Source organism: Propithecus coquereli, unplaced genomic scaffold, assembly GCF_000956105.1.
Source record: "Propithecus coquereli isolate 6110/MARCELLA unplaced genomic scaffold, Pcoq_1.0 Scaffold94, whole genome shotgun sequence".
NCBI lineage: Eukaryota > Metazoa > Chordata > Mammalia > Primates > Indriidae > Propithecus > Propithecus coquereli.
In genome coordinates, this window is record NW_012155729.1 from 3,064,276 (window position 1) to 3,084,374 (window position 20,099).

At 42.5% G+C, this 20,099-nt stretch overlaps 1 protein-coding gene across 1 annotated transcript; it reads left to right on the top strand.

Annotated features, from left to right (window-relative positions):
• Positions 1–1,942: 1,942 nt before the first annotated feature.
• Positions 1,943–15,375, top strand: LOC105826910 (prostaglandin-E(2) 9-reductase-like). Its single transcript, XM_012664919.1, has 9 exons — positions 1,943–2,075; positions 4,175–4,342; positions 5,215–5,331; positions 6,327–6,404; positions 7,209–7,331; positions 10,314–10,423; positions 11,258–11,423; positions 13,256–13,338; positions 15,180–15,375. The coding sequence occupies exons 1-9, from the start codon at positions 1,989–1,991 to the stop codon at positions 15,220–15,222; spliced, it is 975 nt and encodes a 324-aa protein (XP_012520373.1). The 5' UTR covers positions 1,943–1,988; the 3' UTR covers positions 15,223–15,375.
• Positions 15,376–20,099: the final 4,724 nt, after the last annotated feature.

The following is a 20,099-nucleotide window of genomic DNA, read 5'->3' on the forward strand; positions in this document are numbered from 1 at the left end:
GTGAAGGCTCAGCTGGGCCATGACCTGCTTCCAAGTTCACGTGGTGATTAGTAGAATTCGGTTCTTTTTGAGCTATGAGAGTGAAGAACTCAGCTTCTAGCTGGCTAGTGATCAGAGCTCATGTTCAGTTTTTTGCCATGAGGGACCTTCCAACAAGACCACTTGCTTTTATCAAAGTTGGAAAGCTGAGAAGATGACAGAGAGCATTTGCTGGCAAGATGGATGTCACAATCTTGTATTAGCCAATGGTGGAAATGGTATCTCTTTACTTCACAATGTTGTATTGGTTAGAATAAGACACAAGTCCCTGCCACTCTCAAGGAGAGGGTAACACACAGGGCATGAGTACCAGGAGGCAGGGACATGGGGCCACCTGGCCACCTGTCCACTCCTCATCTGTTGAGTCGTGAGCTCCTTGGGAGCATCCCTTCCTTTGAGAAAGCTTAGAAAATAGGAGAGGTGCCAGGAAGCTAGGGAAAAACATCTTTAAATTCAAATGAGAGCTGGATTCTGAAAAGTTTGTGCTAGGAGGCATGACACCCATCTCTAGCAATCTTTTGGTAATGTTCAGTGCAAGTTTTATGAGCAGAGAAGCAGGGAGCACGAAGTCCTGGATGGCTATAGTGAAGATGATCTGCCCACTGTCTGCCACTGACCAAGTCCCTAGACTGCTGACTCAGGCAAGAAAGGGAGAAATGAGGTCTGTCCACTTCAGGAAAGCTTTTAGTGCAAGACAGGGATGAATATTGCGAGGGTACTATTAATACCCATTAGGAGTAAATGTTACTGTGATTTGACATAGAAATTAGCCCCATATTGGTTCGATTCAACAGCTCTACCTACAGAATATAATGTGTATATACATAAAATTTATTGCTGACACATTACTGGGCTAAATCCACCAAATGGAATAATAAAGTAATAGAATCAGGCAGCATTCTGACCTTGAAGCCAGAGGGATAGATTGAAAATTAGATAAATGACAATGTTGTGTTCCATGATTGGCTCTAGTGTGCCCAGGCACACGCACGGGTTGGGGGAACACGGCACAGTAGAAACAGTAAACAGAACACCTAAGGCTTTTATCTGGCCGAAGTTCCTTGTTAGTTGAGAGTGTAATTTCACCAATGTGGCTTTCAAACAGCGGAGTAGGAGCAGTAATGAAGCAAGGGCACACAGGAAAGGGGGGTCAGCCTCATACAAGGAGGTCATGGGAGACCCAAAGATGTGAGGCCGGAGCTCCTGCACTTAGGACAAAGAAGAGGTCATAAGCCACTGGAAACAGGTGGGAGGGGAGCAGGCTTTTCCAGAAAGAGACAACAGGTGAAACAAAGGCACAAATACAGAAAGTTATCCCTGATCTCAGACACATTTTTCTTGCCAAAGAGATTCAAGGAAACAGGACAGAGAGATGGGAGGACAGAAGGGCCTTGATGCAGGGAAACGTGCAATGACAGTAGGGGTGGCTGTTCCTACGGCATTTGGTTGCATCTGTGCTTGGACCCAGGCATCCAGCTTTCTTCAACAAATTCTCGGTAAGGTACTTTTTGATGAGATTTCTGAGAAAATAGAAGGTGAGGAACTTAACTCAGTCCTCTAGCAAAATTAATGTTTACAAATGACCAGTCTCATATAATTTTCTTCTTGTAAAGTAAGTCTGGTGTAATTATGAAGGACAAATTGGCATTGTTAATTTTCAACTTAGGAGTCGAGTGTGAGCAATGCTGAAGAGAAACTTCAAACTCCTCTAGTATACAAATATTTCCATATGATTTTCCTCTCAGCTGTGCCTGGAGAGACATGGAAGAATCAGAGGAAATTCAGTGGACCCATTCCAGTTTCGTTTTTGAATCTTTGGCAGCTGCAATCTTAGCCCCACCCCCCTAGTGGTTGGTGGATATAAAGACAGCTGGAGCTTTGTCTACTCCTGGGCTCTCAGTGAGGACAGGGAAGGAAAGAGAGTCAGAGCAGCGGGGCTGTGGACTACGATGGATCGGAACCGCGGTCACTCCGTGAAGCTGAATGATGGACACTTCATGCCAGTGCTTGGATTAGGCACTTATGCCCCTGAGGACGTAAGTGCACCCCAAGGGGCTGAAGGCTCCTGTGTCCATTGTCCTGAAAAGCTGTCTTCAGACGGGAGCTCTGCACCTGGTAGACAGTGGGTGCTTGGAAGGACTCATCACAGCTTCCATTCCCCGTCTCTACCTTGCCTCCCTCCAGGTCACAGAGAACTTTTGTACTCAGTGGGGTGGCAAGTTGATGACTCTGGCATGTCAGGAGTTGGATAATTTCATGGGTGGATGATCCTTATTATTGTTCTTATTAACGTTATGTAATACATATCCAATGCTTCCCATGTATGTTAAGTATTTTCTATGCATTACCCTATTTAATTCCTCCACAACTGTGCTAAGTAAGTACTTTCATTATTGTTTCCTGCATTGTATAGTCCTAAACTCGGGCTGCTGTCTCTGCACTCCTCTGTCACTCTAACCATTGCTGCTGTACTCTTGGTCAGAAACTCGAAGGACAAAGAGACCAGGAGAGGTGTTGACGTGATTACGTGGTAGCAGCTTTCCTACGAGTCTGTTGGGGCTGAAGTATTTGCCAGAGAACTTCAAACATGCAAACCTTTTGGCATGTAAAAGCCTGCTGTGATTTCAACCGTTAGGTATTTAAAGAGGAGGTCATAGCGGGCATAAAGTCACAATAGTGCCGGATTGTGCTTTTCACCAAATACATTATTCCGCATCCACAGAGGTCACTGCAGTGAATTTAAAGTGTCACACTCTGGTCACAGTGAGGTGGGGGAGCGTTTGAGGTTGCTTTCGGAGGATTGTCCCCCTATGACAGAGAACACTGTTCAATCTCGGTAGAACTGTGGCATGAAATGTCTGTCAGTAGATAATAGCCATCAGACAAGGCCAGTTTGTTTTCAATGGCATAATCATTCATTTTATACACTATGATAGCTTAAGTGTAAGTTACATATGGTATATGCGACTTCTGTGTTAAAGACAGAAAAATTCCAGAGAATAGACCAAATTTCCCATTTGCCTTGATCTCCTCACTTGCAAGAATAAAATTAATACATGCATGGACTTAAAATTCAGATGGTACAAAAGGTCCGATGTGAAACAGAAGCCTCTTTAAGACTCTAATCTGTGTTTTCCTGGTAAATGTGACTCCCTCACACACTATCAGTGATTTACAGTGCGTCCCTGCAGGAATGAGAAGGACGTCCCACTGTGTGTGCATCGTGCCTTCCTTTGTCTCACTACATCTGTTTTCCGGAAGCATGGAAATACAGTATCTCAGATTTGGTCATTAGATCGTCCACCATCAGAAGTTCAAGGCAGACCATGTGTATGTCATCATCCTGACTTTGTCCACAGGCAACGCCAACTTGGTGAGGCGAGGTCTGTGTCCTGGGGGAACCAGCTGTGCAGAAGAATGGCAGTTGGCTCTCTGGGCTTCTGCTCTGCGTCTGGCTGCCTCAGTGTGTGTGTTCTGGGATCTGGCTCTGGTGTTCTCCTCTCAGACCTTGTGCAGAAGTTCTGATACTGACCAAGGGACAGCCTCACATAACCACCGCATGTGAAACCAGCCCCCCAGCTGTAGACAATTTAGAGGTTGAGATGTCAGGCACACAGGAGACAATTGAAAATGTTGCATAAATGCTGAATGAGAGTACCTGGGTATGAAAAACAAAAAGGAATCACGAATGACTTGAAGGGTCCAATTGGGTGCAATCTGGAAAGGATGGATGCTATGGACTCATGTCCAATTGTTAGCCAAAAATTGATACGTGGTGTGTGTGTGTGTGTGTGTGTGTGTGTGTGTGTGTGTGTGTGTGTGTATAGACCTGTCCTTTCTACTGAGTGCCTTAGAATATCTCTCCCAGTATGGAAAGAAGTCTTTCTGTTATCTATTCCCATACAATTGATTTGTATTGAATGGAACTTGGTTTTCCAGCCTCCGCAGTACAGCCCATTTCACTAATTCATTTCAGATTTGAAGTTGTGCTAGGGTTTAGTCGACATCCCCAGAGTACAGGTCTTATCGCTGAACCAGTACCATCAAACAAGGAGCCAGGAGGCCGCAGAAACCACTTGGTGGAAATGCTACTGAGGAAACACATTACTTCACTCTTCTTACTTCTGTTTTATAGACTCCTAAGAGCAAGGCTGGCGAGGCAACCAAAACGGCTATTGACGTAGGTTACCGACACATCGATTCGGCATACATGTATCAAAATGAGAACGAGGTTGGAGAGGCCATTCGAGAGAAGATTGCGGATGGTACTGTGAAGAGAGAGGACATATTCTACACCACCAAGGTGAGCGTTCAGTGCAGGGAGTGACCAGAGCCCACTGTATGTTCAGATATGGTGTTTTTTAACAAGTGGGATCTCAGTTGAAATAATTTATTTCCTTCCTAATATTGTAGAGGCACATCATTGAAACACAGAAAAGCCTTGCTTTGCTCTGAAATGTGTTAAAAGGGAAAACAATTCTTCCATTTCTCTAAACATAAGACATTATTCGTATAAAATGAGAATAATGACACTTACCCTCTGGACCTGCTGTGTGGATTGACCAAGCCACTGCACGTCTACTCCCTTGACTCCTCAGCAGATTCTCTAGGGACATATCAAGTGGAGGAGAGACATTACACACAAAAAGGAGCCAGGCTAGCAAATACATTCCTTGCCAATTCAGCATTGAGTTTCCTGAACTTTCTACAGTTTTCCTAGGTAGAAAACCATGCTTCCAATGCAAAGAGAGTTTAGGTCTCTACAGGTGAACCCTGTGTACGGTTACATTGATGACAACTTGTTTGTGGGATGTGATCTCTCAGAAGAATTGTTTTAGGAATTTATTACACAGACAGAAGATTCCATGCCCCTGTCCTGCTATGTCTTGACCCTTCTCAGGGGCCGACTCCTCTAACCCTTGACATTTTGGGTTGCTCTTCCTGCCCCATCTAAGTTTTCTTCATAGATTTCACATTGCACTAGCTTAGGTGGATCTCAGTATTCCATCCGGGACCCAATTTACACTGAGTAACACAAATGTAGTCCAGCTCTTCTTAGTTTCAAAACGCCACAGTGGTTTGTTACTCATTTCTCAATTTTTGAGTGTGATGTTTAATTTTAGTCCCCAAATATGTAAAATCATAAGCCACTTTGATTTCTTTTTCTCACTGCAGCTTTGGCCTACTTTCTTTCAACCAGAATTGGTTCAACCAGCACTGGAAAGATCTCTGAAGAAACTTCAACTGGACTATGTGGATCTCTTCCTTATTCATGTACCATGTGCTCTTAAGGTCAGCTCATCATTTTCCTTGTGACATCCATAGCTGTGCCTTCACTTTTACTAGCACCTCCAATTATCTCATTCCAGCTTGGTCTACTGGGCTCTTGCTGAGAGAGGGAGGATTCAATGGGGTGCACAGAACTGCTAAATGATCTATGAGTCTCTTTGGCAGTTGAGTAACTCCACCCTCAAGTGTGTTTTTCATCTCATTCTCCAGCCTTCAGAGGAATTGAGGTTCGATGATCTCACTGCCCCTACCTTGGAGAGTTGAAGGCATTGCCCTAGAGGTCTGAGTGAAGGTGCTCCTGTCTGGGGGTCCTTAGTGATCAGGGTCCTCAAGAGTGTTGAGTTACTACAGACTGCAGAGATCCATGGGAAATCCCCACCTCGCTAGGGGAAAGGTCTCTCCTGTGTGTACCTCTCAGCCCAGAGAGGACAGAGCTACCTTGGCTGGCACATGCTGCACAACAGGGCCCCTTTGGGCTCCCCTGACCTGACCTCCCCTCACAGTAGATGGTTGCTGAGCAGGGCAAATGTTCTCATTGTCTCAGAGTTGGTTTATCGTTAACTATAGCTAAACACGTTGGTTAATAGTTATGGTAAGTCCTATCCTCCAAACCAGCCTGTCCATGCAAATGAAATAAGTTCCAACTGTAGGAGACTTCATTCTTCTTGAAGTTGAGGCCTGTGTGGGGTAGGAGAGTGTAGGTTGTTGGGGGGAGTCTTTTGCTGCAGTCTCTGAGATGATTCTGATCTTCCTTTTCCCCTATGTCTTCCCTTCCTCACACACATGCACACTGGCAAGCACTCTCACACACACCAACGCTGATGCACACACACATGCACATACTGACCCACAGATGCACACACTGATGAACACACATGTGCACACTTAGATTAATAATCACAGCCTCCTGAAGGTTGTGTGGTCAAGTTCCTCAGGTCTCACAAAGGTGAGTCTTAGAGAAAATGTTCTTCTTTATCCACTGTTCTCTCTGTATCCAGCCTGGGGAGGAATTGCTGCCAGAGGATGCAAGTGGGAAAGTCATGTTAGACACTGTGGACATTCGTGACACATGGGAGGTAGGTGCTGCTACAGACCCAGCAGGCATGGTGTGGTGAGGGAGGAATGACTGGAGGGGAGCCAGAGGAGAGGGGGTTTTGCCCCAGCCATTGCCTGGCCTCAGATATGTCCTGGAACTTCTCTGCACCTTGTGCTCTCAACTGCAAAGTGAGGTGATAGGATGACCTCTAAGGTCTATTTTTAATTTCAACATCTATTAATATTTACCCCTGAGATAAGGTTGAAGATGTGAGCCCTATAAAAGAATCACCAGAAAGAAAGCATGAAAGGAGTTTTATGCACTTTATCTCAGGACAGATAAACACACCACAGAGGGAGGGGAAAGCTACAGCCTGACTTAGCCGAAGAGAGGACTGTACACAAAGCAGAGTGACCTGCCCTGACAGAGCCCACTCCATAGGTTTTTTATTTTTATTTTAGTTTACTCTAGAAGAGAGGAAGCAACAAACTCTCTACTAGCAAAATCTGAGGGTTTCCTTTGCCATTGGCCATGGCATGATTAGTTAAAGAACAGTTGCCTGCCTACCAGCAAAATAGGTAGCATTGAAGGGGGAGAGGTGTGGAGGAATTTAAAAGCATCTTGACATCCATTTGTCCTATGTGTGCATGAAATAGAATCAAGGAGGCAAATATGCATGCACAGCAAGAAAGTGCAGTATGAAATACGTGTTCAAGTGATAAATGCGGTGGATTCAGCCTAATGTTCTATATGCTAAACCAGATTTCCAGTTGTTAAAAAGTGCAATGACCAACAAAAAGAGCAAACTCCACTAAAGTTCTACCACACCTTTCCTTCCTCCCAGGCCCTGGAGAAGTGTAAAGACTTGGGTTTAGCCAAGTCCATCGGAGTGTCTAATTTCAATCACAAGCAACTGGAGATGATCCTGAACAAACCAGGGCTCAAGTACAAGCCCACCTGCAACCAGGTGCGCCCTTAGCCCACCAGGGCCTCCTGTCACCTTCTGCTCTGCACACGCTTCCTCCTTAGCTATGTTTCCAGCTTTCTGACTTGATGGCGACTGTGCGATGACGGTTCCTTTTCCTGAAATAGGAAATTCCAGGGAAGGAGCAGGTTGAGTGCAGTGGGAAGAGCATGATTTCAATTACCCAGAGGTGGGTTGGAGGTTGCTGTGAGACAGCCAGGTTCAGATGCTGGGTTGGCAGATGGCAGCACTGGTCTGGAGCCCAGGAGGTGGTCCAGGCTGGAGATGCAGATGTTTGGGGGTGTTGCTTCACAGATGGTAATCAACATCACAGAAATGGATTAACTCTCCCAAGGATCGTTCAAAGCATGAAATGGAAGAGGGCAGGAAAGTCCACATGTTAGGGTCAGGCAAAGAGGCACTGACTGGCAGGACACTGAACAGGAGTCTCCAGACAGGTGGAGAGAAGGTGAGAAGAGTGCAGTGTCAGGAAGCCAAAGGAAGGGGGCGAAAGGGTTTGTGTCAGACGTGGGCAGGTCCTGCTGAGGAGCCTGCATCTCCAACAGGGATGGGAAACAGTTGTTGCACTTAGTGGCTTGGAGTTAATGGGAAACCAAGCAGGGCAGTTCCAGAGAGGCGAGAGCTAAAGCCAGAGCAGGGGAGGGGAGTGGGGACTGAGGAAGTGGATCAGTCATAACTAAAGTAAGTAAGTTTTAAAGAAACTCCCAACCCTGCCAAATATCAAATATTGCTTATGGTATTGTAAAGTTTAATGCCTTTTGAAGAACATTTTGTTAATTATACAAAAACTATTCAAATATTAATAACCTATGTCCTAATTATTTCTAGGGATCTCTTTGCAGAAAATCAAAATATGTACAAAAATAACCAGACTACTTTAAGCACAATTTTATTTCTATTCCAAAATCATTAGAATTTTACCTGCCTAACAATAGGAAGTGATTACATTTATGATGGCTTCACAGAGATCTGTGCTGGAATATTATGAAGACTAACAGTGAAAAGGAAAAGCTTATGCGGCCATATTACATGCACAGCATACAGGACAATTACTTGCTACTCTGTCAGCTAGGATGCTTTCAAACTGTGAGAAACAGAAAACCAAATTCAAACTGGCTTGAAATTTAAAGAAGTCGATTCACATACAGAAGGTTTGGGGTTTGGTTGCTCTAGAAGCTGGGAGAGACTGTCTGGAAAGGAAGGTGTTTTGTCTGTGCTGCTCCCTCACAGCTGTTGCAGGACAGGCCCCCACAGGCAGCTGGGCTCGACGTCTCCCGGTTCATGTTCAGCAGAAGGGAGTGTTTTCTGGGGCTGTTTCTAAAGGTGGAGGAAGAATTTTTGCACTTGTCTAGCACATTTTTCCTCATGTGTCCTTGGCTTGTGCCTTTCCTAAACCAGTCAGAGCCAGAGAAAGCAAGACCACATCACCAATTCATGGGTGGGCTTCTCCAGGGGCACAGAGGCTAGAATAATTAGAGGAATAATTAGACAAAATTGGGGTTCTTATAAGGAATAATGTTAATCAAAAACACTCACTATATATGCCATATTTGAAATTATATAATATTAAATCTTAAAAACAAAATAATTTTGCTATAAAATTAAGCATAGCAAAATGAATACAGTTGCTGTCTGGTTCTGGTGGGATTCTAGGCAACTTTATAGTGTTTTTCCTAATTTAACATGAAAATATTTACTTTATGACTTTTAAAATATTTTGCAATTGTAAAAATTTCAAACTCTAAAAAGGTACAGAGAGTACTCTAAAGTCCTTCTTCTCTTCTCACATACCTGTGCCCACTCTTAGGCAATGATCTCACATCCAAACCTGTCACAAAGAGGCACTGAGTGGCAAGACACTGAACAGTGTGTGCTCCTACCTCTGGACTGTTTTGAACCAGGCATTCTGTCATTTGTCCTGTAATATTTCGGCATATGTTTTTAAATATATGGATCTCTAAACAAACAATGTCAGAATTCCATTATACCCCCTAAAATTTTACCAATGAATTCTTGATGTCATTAAATATCACAAGTGTTAAAGTATGATTATGTCACATTTTTATAGTTGATTCATTTCAATGGGGATAGAAATAAGGTCCATACATTGCAAGTGGGTGATACATCTCTTAATCTCCCTTTTGATCAATAGATTCACTTTCTTCCTCTGTCTCTTCTCTCCTCCCCCTCCCCCTTCACCTCCAACTCTCCTCCTCTTCCTCCTCCTCTCCCTCCATCACTCTAGTTCTCCCTCTCCCTCATTGTCTTCTTCAGTTTATTTACGAAAGAAATTAAGCCATTTGTCCTGTAAAGATTCCCACACAGTGGGTTTTATTAATTGATCCCTATGGCATGGTTTGACATGATACTCTTGTATGTCCTGAAAATTGAAGGTTAGAGCCAAAGACTTGATCCCATGTGATCAACGCCATGTGAATTCATGAATTTTCACAAATATTACATGTTATCTTCCATTATAGTTACTAATCTTGTTGATGCTCAAACAACACAGAGTTGGCCTTATGGAGCCTCTTCAAGTGAGCTCCTGGGCCTTGGCAGGCCTCATTGTCTTTCTCATCTTCTTTGCTTTCTGGAGTGAAAATTCTTATAGGTTCAGCTTTTAACTTCCCCACTCAGAACTGGAATCAGCTATTTCTCTCAGGAATCTTTTTTCATAGAGTAACAAATGGCATTTGATGGCTACAATTTTAGCAGAAGGGATTATAATCCATTTACAATTCTAACAGAAAAATAATAAGAAGAAAACTCTTATATCTCTTCACAACTGATGGTATTTAAAAGTATTAATGTTTCAGAAGGTGATGAGAAAATTGACCAATGTGAAAAATACAGTACCTATGATAATTCAGTGTGATAACTGATATTCCTCCAAAGCATTTTTTAAATTAACATGTGGTTATTGGCTCATGTGTTCTGACACCTTTTCTTCTTGGAAAATTACAGGTGGAATGTCACCCTTATCTCAACCAGAGCAAACTCCTGGAGTTCTGCAAGTCCAAGGACATTGTTCTAGTTGCCTACAGTGCGCTGGGATCCCACAGAGACCCAAAGTGGTAATAAGAATACCAGAGTTAACCTATGTCAGCAACTCTATTGAGGATGAAACACTCTTTTGAAAACAAAGTTTAACACTTTATTATGGAAAAGCTCAAATACCAAAAAGTAAACACAACAGGGTAGTGAGTTCCCATGTACTGTCCTTGAGCTCCAACATCACCAACATTCTGTCCATCTGATTTTATCTGTATGTCTACCAACTCCCAACCCCTCTCAAATACAATTATTTCAGGTGATTTTAAGGAAAATTTACATGAAGTATGATACATATATCTTAGCTTTACAGTTTTGACAAAATGATATACTGTGTAACCCACATCCCTAACATGATACAGAAACATTCTGTCTCCCAAAATGTTCTTTTGTGTTCCTTCTGAGACAATTCCTCTCTACCTCTGGGGAACTGCTTTTCTGATTCATTTTTCATTTTTGATGAGTTCTGTCTGTCCCAGTACTTCATATAAAAGACATCATATATGTTCCTTCGTGTCTGGCTACTTCTGCATCATGTCTGTCAGATCCATCCATGCATTAATAGTTGCCGCTATTGGTAGGTCTTTCCATTTTATTGCTGGGTAACATTCCATTGTGTGGACAGACATGCCACAGGTTTTTATCCATTCATGTGCTGAAGGACAATTTAGTTGTTTCCAGATTCCTGCAATTATGGGTGAATCTCTATGAATATTTATGGGACTCTTTTTATTCATACTGTATCATATCTACTCTCAGTTAGCTGGGGAATTTGGGAAAAAGGGCAGCACACTCTCAATTTACCACCCTAAATCGTCACATTCTGTATTGTAGTGTTTTCTTTTTTTTCTTTTCAGGGTGGACAGTGACAGCCCACATCTCTTGGAGGAGCCAGTCTTAAAAGCCATTGCCAAGAACCACCATAGAAGCCCAGGCCAGGTGGCCCTGCGCTACCTGCTGCAGCGGGGCATAGTGGTTCTGGCCAAGAGCTTCAATGAGAAAAGAATCAAAGAGAACTTCCAGGTACAGGTCCAGGATGAGCCAGGGGAGCTGTACTAGGTGGTCTCTCCTGCAGGGGAACATGTGCCATGTCTCACTCCTTCCCATGCCTCCCCACTGTGTGCTACAGGAGAGGGCAGCATGGAAGGGCAGGAAGAGAGAGCTCTGGACTCAGCATCCTCAGTTTATCTCCTCTAAGCCTGGCTTTGCCTCTTACTGGTTGTGCCACTAAGCAAATTTCCACTCCATTATTTTCATCATTTCTAGTAATTCTTCTATCAGTATATGGTAATGAACTTTAGGCACCCTGGTTCCTCTCTTTCACCTTCTATACCTAACATACCATAATTTGTATTTTAGGTCAAACCCAAATAAATTTAGCTGCTTTCTTAAATATTTGGGGGACCCTAGCACATTTTGTGACCACCATGGTACTAGGCATGGCTCCGTTAGTGAGTTTTTTCCTCATTAACTTACCATTGTTGGCTTACATGTCAGTGTGCTCTCTCGAATGTGAGAACCTGAAGGGAGCGACCCCCTCTGTGTCATGGATGACCACCTTTTCTCTGTGCTCTTGGCAGGTGGGATGCTGGATATATGCTTTTAGACTCACCAAATTAACTAACCAATGAGTAAAGTTACTACCCTTCCACATATATACTCTGTCCCCTTAGATCAATCAGTGGGCTTCAACTTACTTTCTTTTGAATATTAAAATAATTTTGAAAGACTATGTTAGCTGTTTCCCATACTAAGATAACAGCTAGAAACTTCATCATAAGTTTAATATTTTTTAAAAAATGATATTTGAAACCTATTGTTTATAATATATTTGCTTCAAAATGTAGCTATAAAGTTTATTAATTTATGGAAAAATTTAGTAGGTAAATCTAAATTTCATTGTTAATCCATACAGAAAAAAATCTTATATTTTTTCTTATGTTATTTTTTAATTTAACTCAACATATTAATAGATGTCCCCATGACAGCCATACTACTTCTAGAGTATATTTTCAAAAAGAATAACAGGTAAACTGATGGTTGGATGGATAATGGAAAGATAGATATATATAGAGAGAAAAATACATTAAATAGGTAGATAGATCATTGATAGTTAGATAGGGTCCTGAGTTTTGATGAAATTATCTCCTGCAGGAAAGAATAAAATTAATACTTTTTGACAAAGTTCTCTCTGTTTTGCTATTAAGAGACTCTCCACAAGGGGCTATGTCTTGTCAAAAGAAAACAAATCTGAACTTAAGTTTAAGAGATTTATTCAAAAGGGGAAACTCTTTGAACATGAGATCTGTGTGTCTCAAAGATCAATGAGAAAGGGTCTTCCGTAGGGAAGAGTAAACACAGCTGGAAATAGACGCTGTTTGGGGTGCCCAAGATGAGCAAGTGGTGTGGTGAAACAGTTGGTCAGGAAATGCTTTTCCCTGAGGTGAACAGGTGCTTGGAGAGGGGTTGTCACATGTTCCAAGGCTTGCTCCGGCCAAGGCTGGGTCAAGTTCCAGGGGGTGTGAGGAAGAAAACAACTGTCAACCTTTGTTCAAGGCAAGGCAGCAGGCATTTTGCCCAGATCTTTCTTGTGTTTGGAAATAAATGATTTTTTTTTGTCTCCAACAGTTCTCTTGGCAGAATTACAGATTGATGAGTTGTGCATCTTTCTTTTGTGAAGGGGAGCAGAGCAGGAGGGGCCGGGAGGAGAGGGCAGAGCTCACGCAGAAGGCGCCTCAGGCCACGTGCACCAGAGGCTGATGACAAGGACCATGCGTCCCTTGATGCCCTCCTCCCTCTGCCCCCTGGAACGTCTTCCTGAGCATAGGTCAATGTGAGTCTCTCCTTCCTTTCAGGTGTTTGACTTTGAATTGACTCCAGAGGACATGAAAGCCATTGAGGGCCTCAACAGAAATTTCCGATACGCTAAATTCCAGTTGTAAGTGACTATTTCAGATTGTTTTCTGTATCATGCAGGCCCACAGAGGAACAAGCTTCCGTAAATCAGAAAGTCAGGCCTGATTTCAGGTGTAGGCGCGAAATATGAGCTTCCCTGTAGCCTCCAAACCAGAGGTTTCCTCCAGGGCTCAGTCTCTGCCCCATAGAAGTGTGAGTCTGGGAACCTGCCAAAGTTCGCACCAGAGTGTCCAGTTCTTGGTACCCTCGGTACCTCTGCCTGGGGTCCTGCACCCAGGGCCACTGCCCCTTAGACTGGGAGCCATGGTGCCTACTTCCCGCCATGCTTTCAGGGGCTCATTGAGAATATTGCGTCTTTAATTTATGTTAAAATCAGAGGAAAAAATTAGTGAATGTGAATTCATCATTATCTGAATGTGTAGAGATGAATCCAGCCTGGCCCATCCTGCTCTCTATGCCAAGGCTGCATGGGCCGTGATGCTGACATATGTGTACAGGAGGGGCTCAGGAGGGCCAGTGTGCCTGGGGCCTAGGGCAGTCTCAACGAGCCCTGCTTCTCTCCTCCCCTTGGCAGCCAGTGGCATTTCTCCTTGATGTGGCGTCCCTCCCTGGCACACCACCCATTTCTTCCAATTTCTCTTGTCCTCGGCTTTCTTTACCCATCGCTACTCCCATTTCCTGAGCTGTGTGATCTCACCAAGCTGCACTGTAAATGGATCATGACATTAATCAGCCCTTGAGTGTCAGTGACTTCATGTGTCTCCAGCGGCATTTACCAAGATATGATCCTCTGGAATTTCTCTGGATCTGGAAATCAAGACTGCTACTGAAGCGTCCCCTTAGTCCATCAGAAGTCTACCTCTGGAGACGCTGATTTATTCACAGACTTGACGGTCCACTGGTTCCACTACTGCAGGGTCTCTGGGTTCGGTAGAAAGAAGAGTAATCAGGCAGAGAGGAGTTTGGAGGGGACTTCGACAATAAGGAGAAATAAAATTTCAGTTATGAGAATAAAGATTTGGTCTTTATTCAGAGAAGAAAGATCTGAAAGGTCCCTCTCCTTTTTGGAAAACAGTACCAGGATTCTGAGAAAGACACTTTGAATGAGAAAAATGTGGGAAGTATGTTTTCCAAACCCGAAGGCTTTTCGGTGTAAGTCTGTGATATGCCTCATTAGACCATGAGTGCCTCGTCTTACTCATCTCTCTGGCCCGTGTGGGTAACACGGCTCCTGGCACATGGAACTGCTGAGAAGGTACTCTTCGATGGCATTAAATCAAAGAAGACAATTCTAAAACAAATAAAAGAAAAAAGAAAAAAAGAAAAACAAAGAATAATACTAATCACTGAACAACAAGCACTTTCATAAATAATAATTAAGAAAACAGTAGTCACATTGTGTAGGTCTGGTTACTAGAGATACCTCCTGTATCCCCCATAATTAAAAGTTCTTCACTGGAGGGGCCCTGTGTCATCGAGGGTGCCCAGTACTTGAGTGTTGAATGAATGAGTGAAAAAGAGCCACACGATCCTGACTGCCACCATCCCCCAATCTCAGGACAATGGGTGCTCTGGGGCTAGATTGACTTCAACTTCAGCTATGCTTCTTTTCCCTCTTAGAATTTGTAATCTAAATCAAATTGCACCTCACTCTGGAACTTACATGCATGGGAATGTGGGAATTGGGCGTGTATGTGGAGTTTGCCCATGAACAGGGAGCTTGGGTGTGGGAGTGCCTGGGTACAAATAGGGACGTGGCTGTAATTCAAGTGTTAGCCTATCCTAACTGAATCTTCAGAGAAGCCCTCTCTTTGGCAGCATGGAGAAAGAGTCAATAAATGAATTTCCTTTCTTCTCTTTCAGTGTTGCTAATCACCCTTATTATCCATTTTTGGAAGAATATTGACCATGAGCTATCAAATATCACCACCAGAAGTTCCTGCTTCTAGGATGTGTGGAGAGGATGTCTATAGTTGGCGGAGGAGATTAGGAAGTAGTGTCTGTAATTTCAGGTTGCTTTCCTTTCCTTTTTTCATTTATGAACTAACAAAGATTTCAAAATGACATTGTTTGTTTTTCCTGATTATTAAAATAACATATAAATTACAAAAAAACTTAGAAAATAAAAAAGAAAGGATAGAGAACAAGTGCCCATTAATACATGACTGGATTAATAAAATGTGGTATATGTATACCATGGAATACTACTCAACTACAAAAAACAATGGGGAACTAGCACCTCTTATATTATCCTGGATAGAGCTTGAGCCTATCCTTCAAAGTGAGGTATCACAAGAATGGAAAAACAAGCAACAAATATACTCACCATCAAATTGGTACTAACTGATCAACACCAAGGTATTCACATGGTAGTAATATTCACTGGGTGCCATTCAGGTGGGAGTGGGGTGGTGGGGGGTGGGTAAACTCACAACTAATGGATGCGGAGCACAATGTATGGGGGAAGGGCACGCTTGTAGCCCTGTCTTGGGTGAGGTAAAGGCACTATATGTAACCAAAATGTTTATACCTCCATAATATTCTGAAATAAAAAAAAATAACCTATAGTTCTCCAATTCAAAAATATTTAATATTTGTTGCATTTTTCTTCATGATTTTCCTGTGCAAATGTATGTGTTTGTTTTTGCGGGTGTTTTTGTAAACTTGAAATCATTTTCAACATGCAGGTCGTATTTTTTTTGTAAGTATTTTTCCAAACTATCAAATATTATTCGAAAATTCTAGAATTATATTTTATTTGTTGTAAAGCAGTCTATCTTATTAATTAATTTAGTTTCTTAATCATCTACCCATATTTTGGCATTTTTATTAGTTCTTGCATATTGTGCCATTCATTCATTTATTCATTCAGCAAAACTTTATTGAACATCGATTATATGCCAGACATTATCAATATGTAAAATAAGCAAAAATGAGATGAAATGAAAATTAAAAATGTCTTGAGTTTGTGATCCAGTAGGGGAAGTAGATTATGACTGAGATAAATACTGTAAGAAGCGTGTAGCTGTTAGAAATTGGCACGTGCCTGTTGGGAGATCGTTCTGCCTGTCTTTCACATTTCTGCACACTTCATAAGCAGGGCAGGGCCTGCGCTTCATTCCTCACTATCTTTTCAAGAAATGTATGTAGTTAACAGCTTTGGCATATAGACATAGTAGCTGCCTCCAAGAAATGGAAGGAATTTTACTATCTAGTAAAAGAAAGAAAAAAAACTCTCTCCAGTCAAACGGCAGCTGGAGGAGCCATGGGAAAACTTGCCCTTTGCCCTCTGAAGGTTTACTGAAGAACCAAGTGACTAAGGCAGATTAACAAGAGAGAAGGCATACAAATTTAATAGCGTGCATAGGGAGAGTCCCAGAGTGATTATCCCAACACTCCAGTGGGGCTCAGAAGCTTATATATCTTCTTGAAACTACAGAAAGAATGGAGGCTCAGAGCATGGCCAAACACCCGTGGTGGTGGTAATTCAGGTTATAGTGGCAAGACAGGTTTTGGCAGAAGAGCAGAGGAGGTGTGGCTGGCAATGGTGGTCTCGTTAGGTGGATGAAACCTCACAGGTCGCAGCCCTCAGAGAAAATAGAAGGTGAACGTTTCTTTCAGACCTTTCAAGGTGTCAGACTCTCAGGTAATCTTTCCTAGACTGGACAAGAGCAGGCCCCAGAGAAAGCCTGGCTATATCAATGCAGATTTTCTCTACAGAGGCAAATATCCCCCACAAAAGACAGTTTTAAGTTTATCCTGTATTGCCAGCCCTTCAAAATAGCCATCTTGAAATATGTCAAAGAACTATACCTTGGGGTGAAATATTTTTGTTTTCATGCTCACTGCCAGATAGAAAGGATTGGGTTCCCTCCACCCAAGGTTATTCTCCTGTAACTGGACACACCGAGTGTGCAGGCAACATTGGGCCCTTTCCCTGCACCCTCTGGAAACAGTAGCTCAAAAAACTTGCACAAAAATGCTGCTACTTTGGCTACAGATACTGTCACGTGTAGTAAACTGCTCTTCTTCCCTGACCCAGGAGTTTCATGACTTCTACCAGCATCCATGAAACAAGCTAATTTGTTAGCTGGAAAGTCAGGTTAAAATCTGAGCTCTTTCATGATTCTTGAAGAAAATTAAAGCAGGAAGGGATACTAGGTAGTGGGGTGGGGATTGGGACTGTTGGGTGCTATTTTAGATAAGATGGCCAGAAAAGAGTTCACTGAGAAAGAGACCCTCGAGCAAAAGTTTGAGTGAGTGATGTGGATATGGGGCAGGGGAAGAATATTCCTGGCACATGGAACAGAAGGTGCTAAGGCTATGAAGAAAGTGTGTTCCTGCAACACCTAAACAACAGCTGTTAGGCTGATGTTGTAGAGTTTTGTGAACAAGGGAGACGGTAGCAGAAGATGAGGTCCAGAGCAGCAGTGAGAGACTCTATCACATAAGCTTTTAGAAGAATTTTCACTTTTATTCTGAGAAAAGTAGAGAATGGTCAGTTCTGAGCAGAGAAGTGACATGAGCTGACCTGTTTTGAAAAGATAACTCTAGATGCTCTGGTAGGATCATATTATTGGAAAAAAGATAAATAGGTCATCTCTTAGGATTCAATACAAAAATTCAGGTGAGAAATGATGTTGACTTGGACCACAGAATGAGCAGTAAAGATGGTCAACATTCATGGGAATACGGATATTTTTATAGGTAGAGTCAACAAGGATTCCTAGCATATTGGCTGTAGAGTGAGAGGGGAAAAAGTTGACTCCAGACATTTTGGGTTCTGCAACTAGAAAGAAGGAGGTGTCATTGGCTGAGATGAAGAGGACACGAGAGAAGTAAGCTTTTGTGGGAAGATCATGAGTTCATCTTAGACCTGTTATGTTTGAAATGTCCACTGTGCATCCAAGTGGAGAGGCCATGTACACAGTTGGACATATAAATCTAGGGTTACAGGAAAGGTATAGGCCAAAGATACATACCTGGGATTTGTCAGAAAATAGTTGCCACTTGAAGGCATGAAATGAGATGATCAGAGATTAAATTTGATGAGTGAGTGAATATGGACAGAGAAGAAATGAGATGAGGCCTTCCGTCATTAAAAGGCTGGTACAAAAGGAGAGGAAGCAGGCAAGGAGACTGAAGAGTGGCTACTAAGGTACAAGGGAAATTGGGAGATTGTTCTGTCCTGGAAGCCAAATGGAAAAATTGTTTTAAGGAGAAAAGAATCAAATTCTACTAATAGGACAAGTAAGATGAGACTCAAAATTAACCACTGGAATTGTCAATTGACCTTAACAAGGTCAAGAACAGTTATGACAGCCTGGTGGAGGCAAGAGCCTGAATAGAGTGGGTGCAAGAGTGTGGAAAGAGAAGAATTAGAGACAGAAGTGTAGAAAATTCTCAAGGAATTGGCTCCAAAGGGGACCAGACAATTGAGCAATCACTAAAGAGAAAAATGGAGTCAAGTGAGGGTATTTTTGTGATGGCAGAAATAGCTGTGTGCACTTAGGAACAATCTATCAGAGACAGGAAAATGGATGATGCAAGAGAGAGGATGAGAATGGCTGGAACCACATCTGAATTAGTTTCCTGTTGCTGCTGTAACACATTCCTGAAATGCTATGGCTTGAAACAACCCAAATATATTTTCTCACAGCTCTAGAGATGAGAAGTCCAAAATCAGGCTCAGTGGATGAAAATCAAGGTGTCAGCAGGCCTGCATTTCTTCTTGAGAGTCCAGGGGATAATCCACGTCCTCGCCTTCCCCAACCGCCATAGAATGCAGCCTTGACTCACGAGTCCCTTCCTCCCTCCTCAAAGCCAGCTGCGTAGCCTCCTTCACTCTCTGACCTGTGTTTCTGTCCTCACATCTCCTCTTTCACTGTGACCCTCCTGGGTCCGACCTTGTGGACTTTGTGACTACATCAGCCTACTCAGATAATCTAGGAAAATCTTTCCATCTCGTAATTGTTAATTACATCCACAAAGTTCCTTTAACAAGGCAAGGCAACATAGTCACAGGTTTCAGGGATATGGGAATGTATGTCTTTGGGGGACAATATTCAGCCTACTGTATGAGCTTTGTGGTGAATTTGGGATAACTCGGCCTTAGTTTCCTCATCTTTCTAACAGGAATGTTTATATCAGCAACGGTGGATACTGAGACTCTAGACTTTCATCTCACATGTCAAGTGGAAACCACCTAAATATAAACCTGTTTCTTTAAGGCTGATACCATCTTGACCCTACTTATTATATTTCCCAATTCTTGATACACTCTCTTCATTCTTCAAGTTTAAAATTTCTTCCCAGGATCTGTTGCCATCATCTTTCATTGTTCATACAAGCAACTCAAGCTTGACAGTTTTTTGAAATTCTCAATGCCTTTGATTTTCTACTCATGCCTAGACTGTATTTCAGGCAACTACCCCTGTGTTTACTACTTATAACTGCTTCCTCTGTGAAACCTTCACTTTGACACATTTCATACTAACCAAGACTCTCATTCTGCAGTTCTTCTATTCGTCAAGTTTTTGACTCATTCAGAGTTGTAGTCATTGGGCCTCTCCACTTTCCTCTTTTCATTATTTCAGTCCCCATACAAGTTCACATATTCAAATTAGGTTAAACAATAAGTTCAGTTCAAACTAGTCAGACTCATTCATTCTCTATACATTACACTTCTAAATAGATCTGCTGCTGAGTGGCTTTGCTTTTTGTCATTTTGATTATAATGTATGTTGGTGTGGATCTCTTTGACTATATCCTATTTGCAGTTTT

What these genes read in the sequence shown, in the direction of transcription:
- LOC105826910 (XM_012664919.1), top strand. Translation starts at nt 1,989, where the DNA reads ATGGATCGGAACCGCGGTCACTCCGTGAAGCTGAATGATGGACACTTC. An exon ending in ACAAGCCCACCTGCAACCAG is followed by an intron (nt 7,332 to 10,313) that starts GTGCGCCCTTAG and finishes GGAAAATTACAG; the next exon opens with GTGGAATGTCACCCTTATCT. An exon ending in TCCCACAGAGACCCAAAGTG is followed by an intron (nt 10,424 to 11,257) that starts GTAATAAGAATA and finishes TTTTCTTTTCAG; the next exon opens with GGTGGACAGTGACAGCCCAC.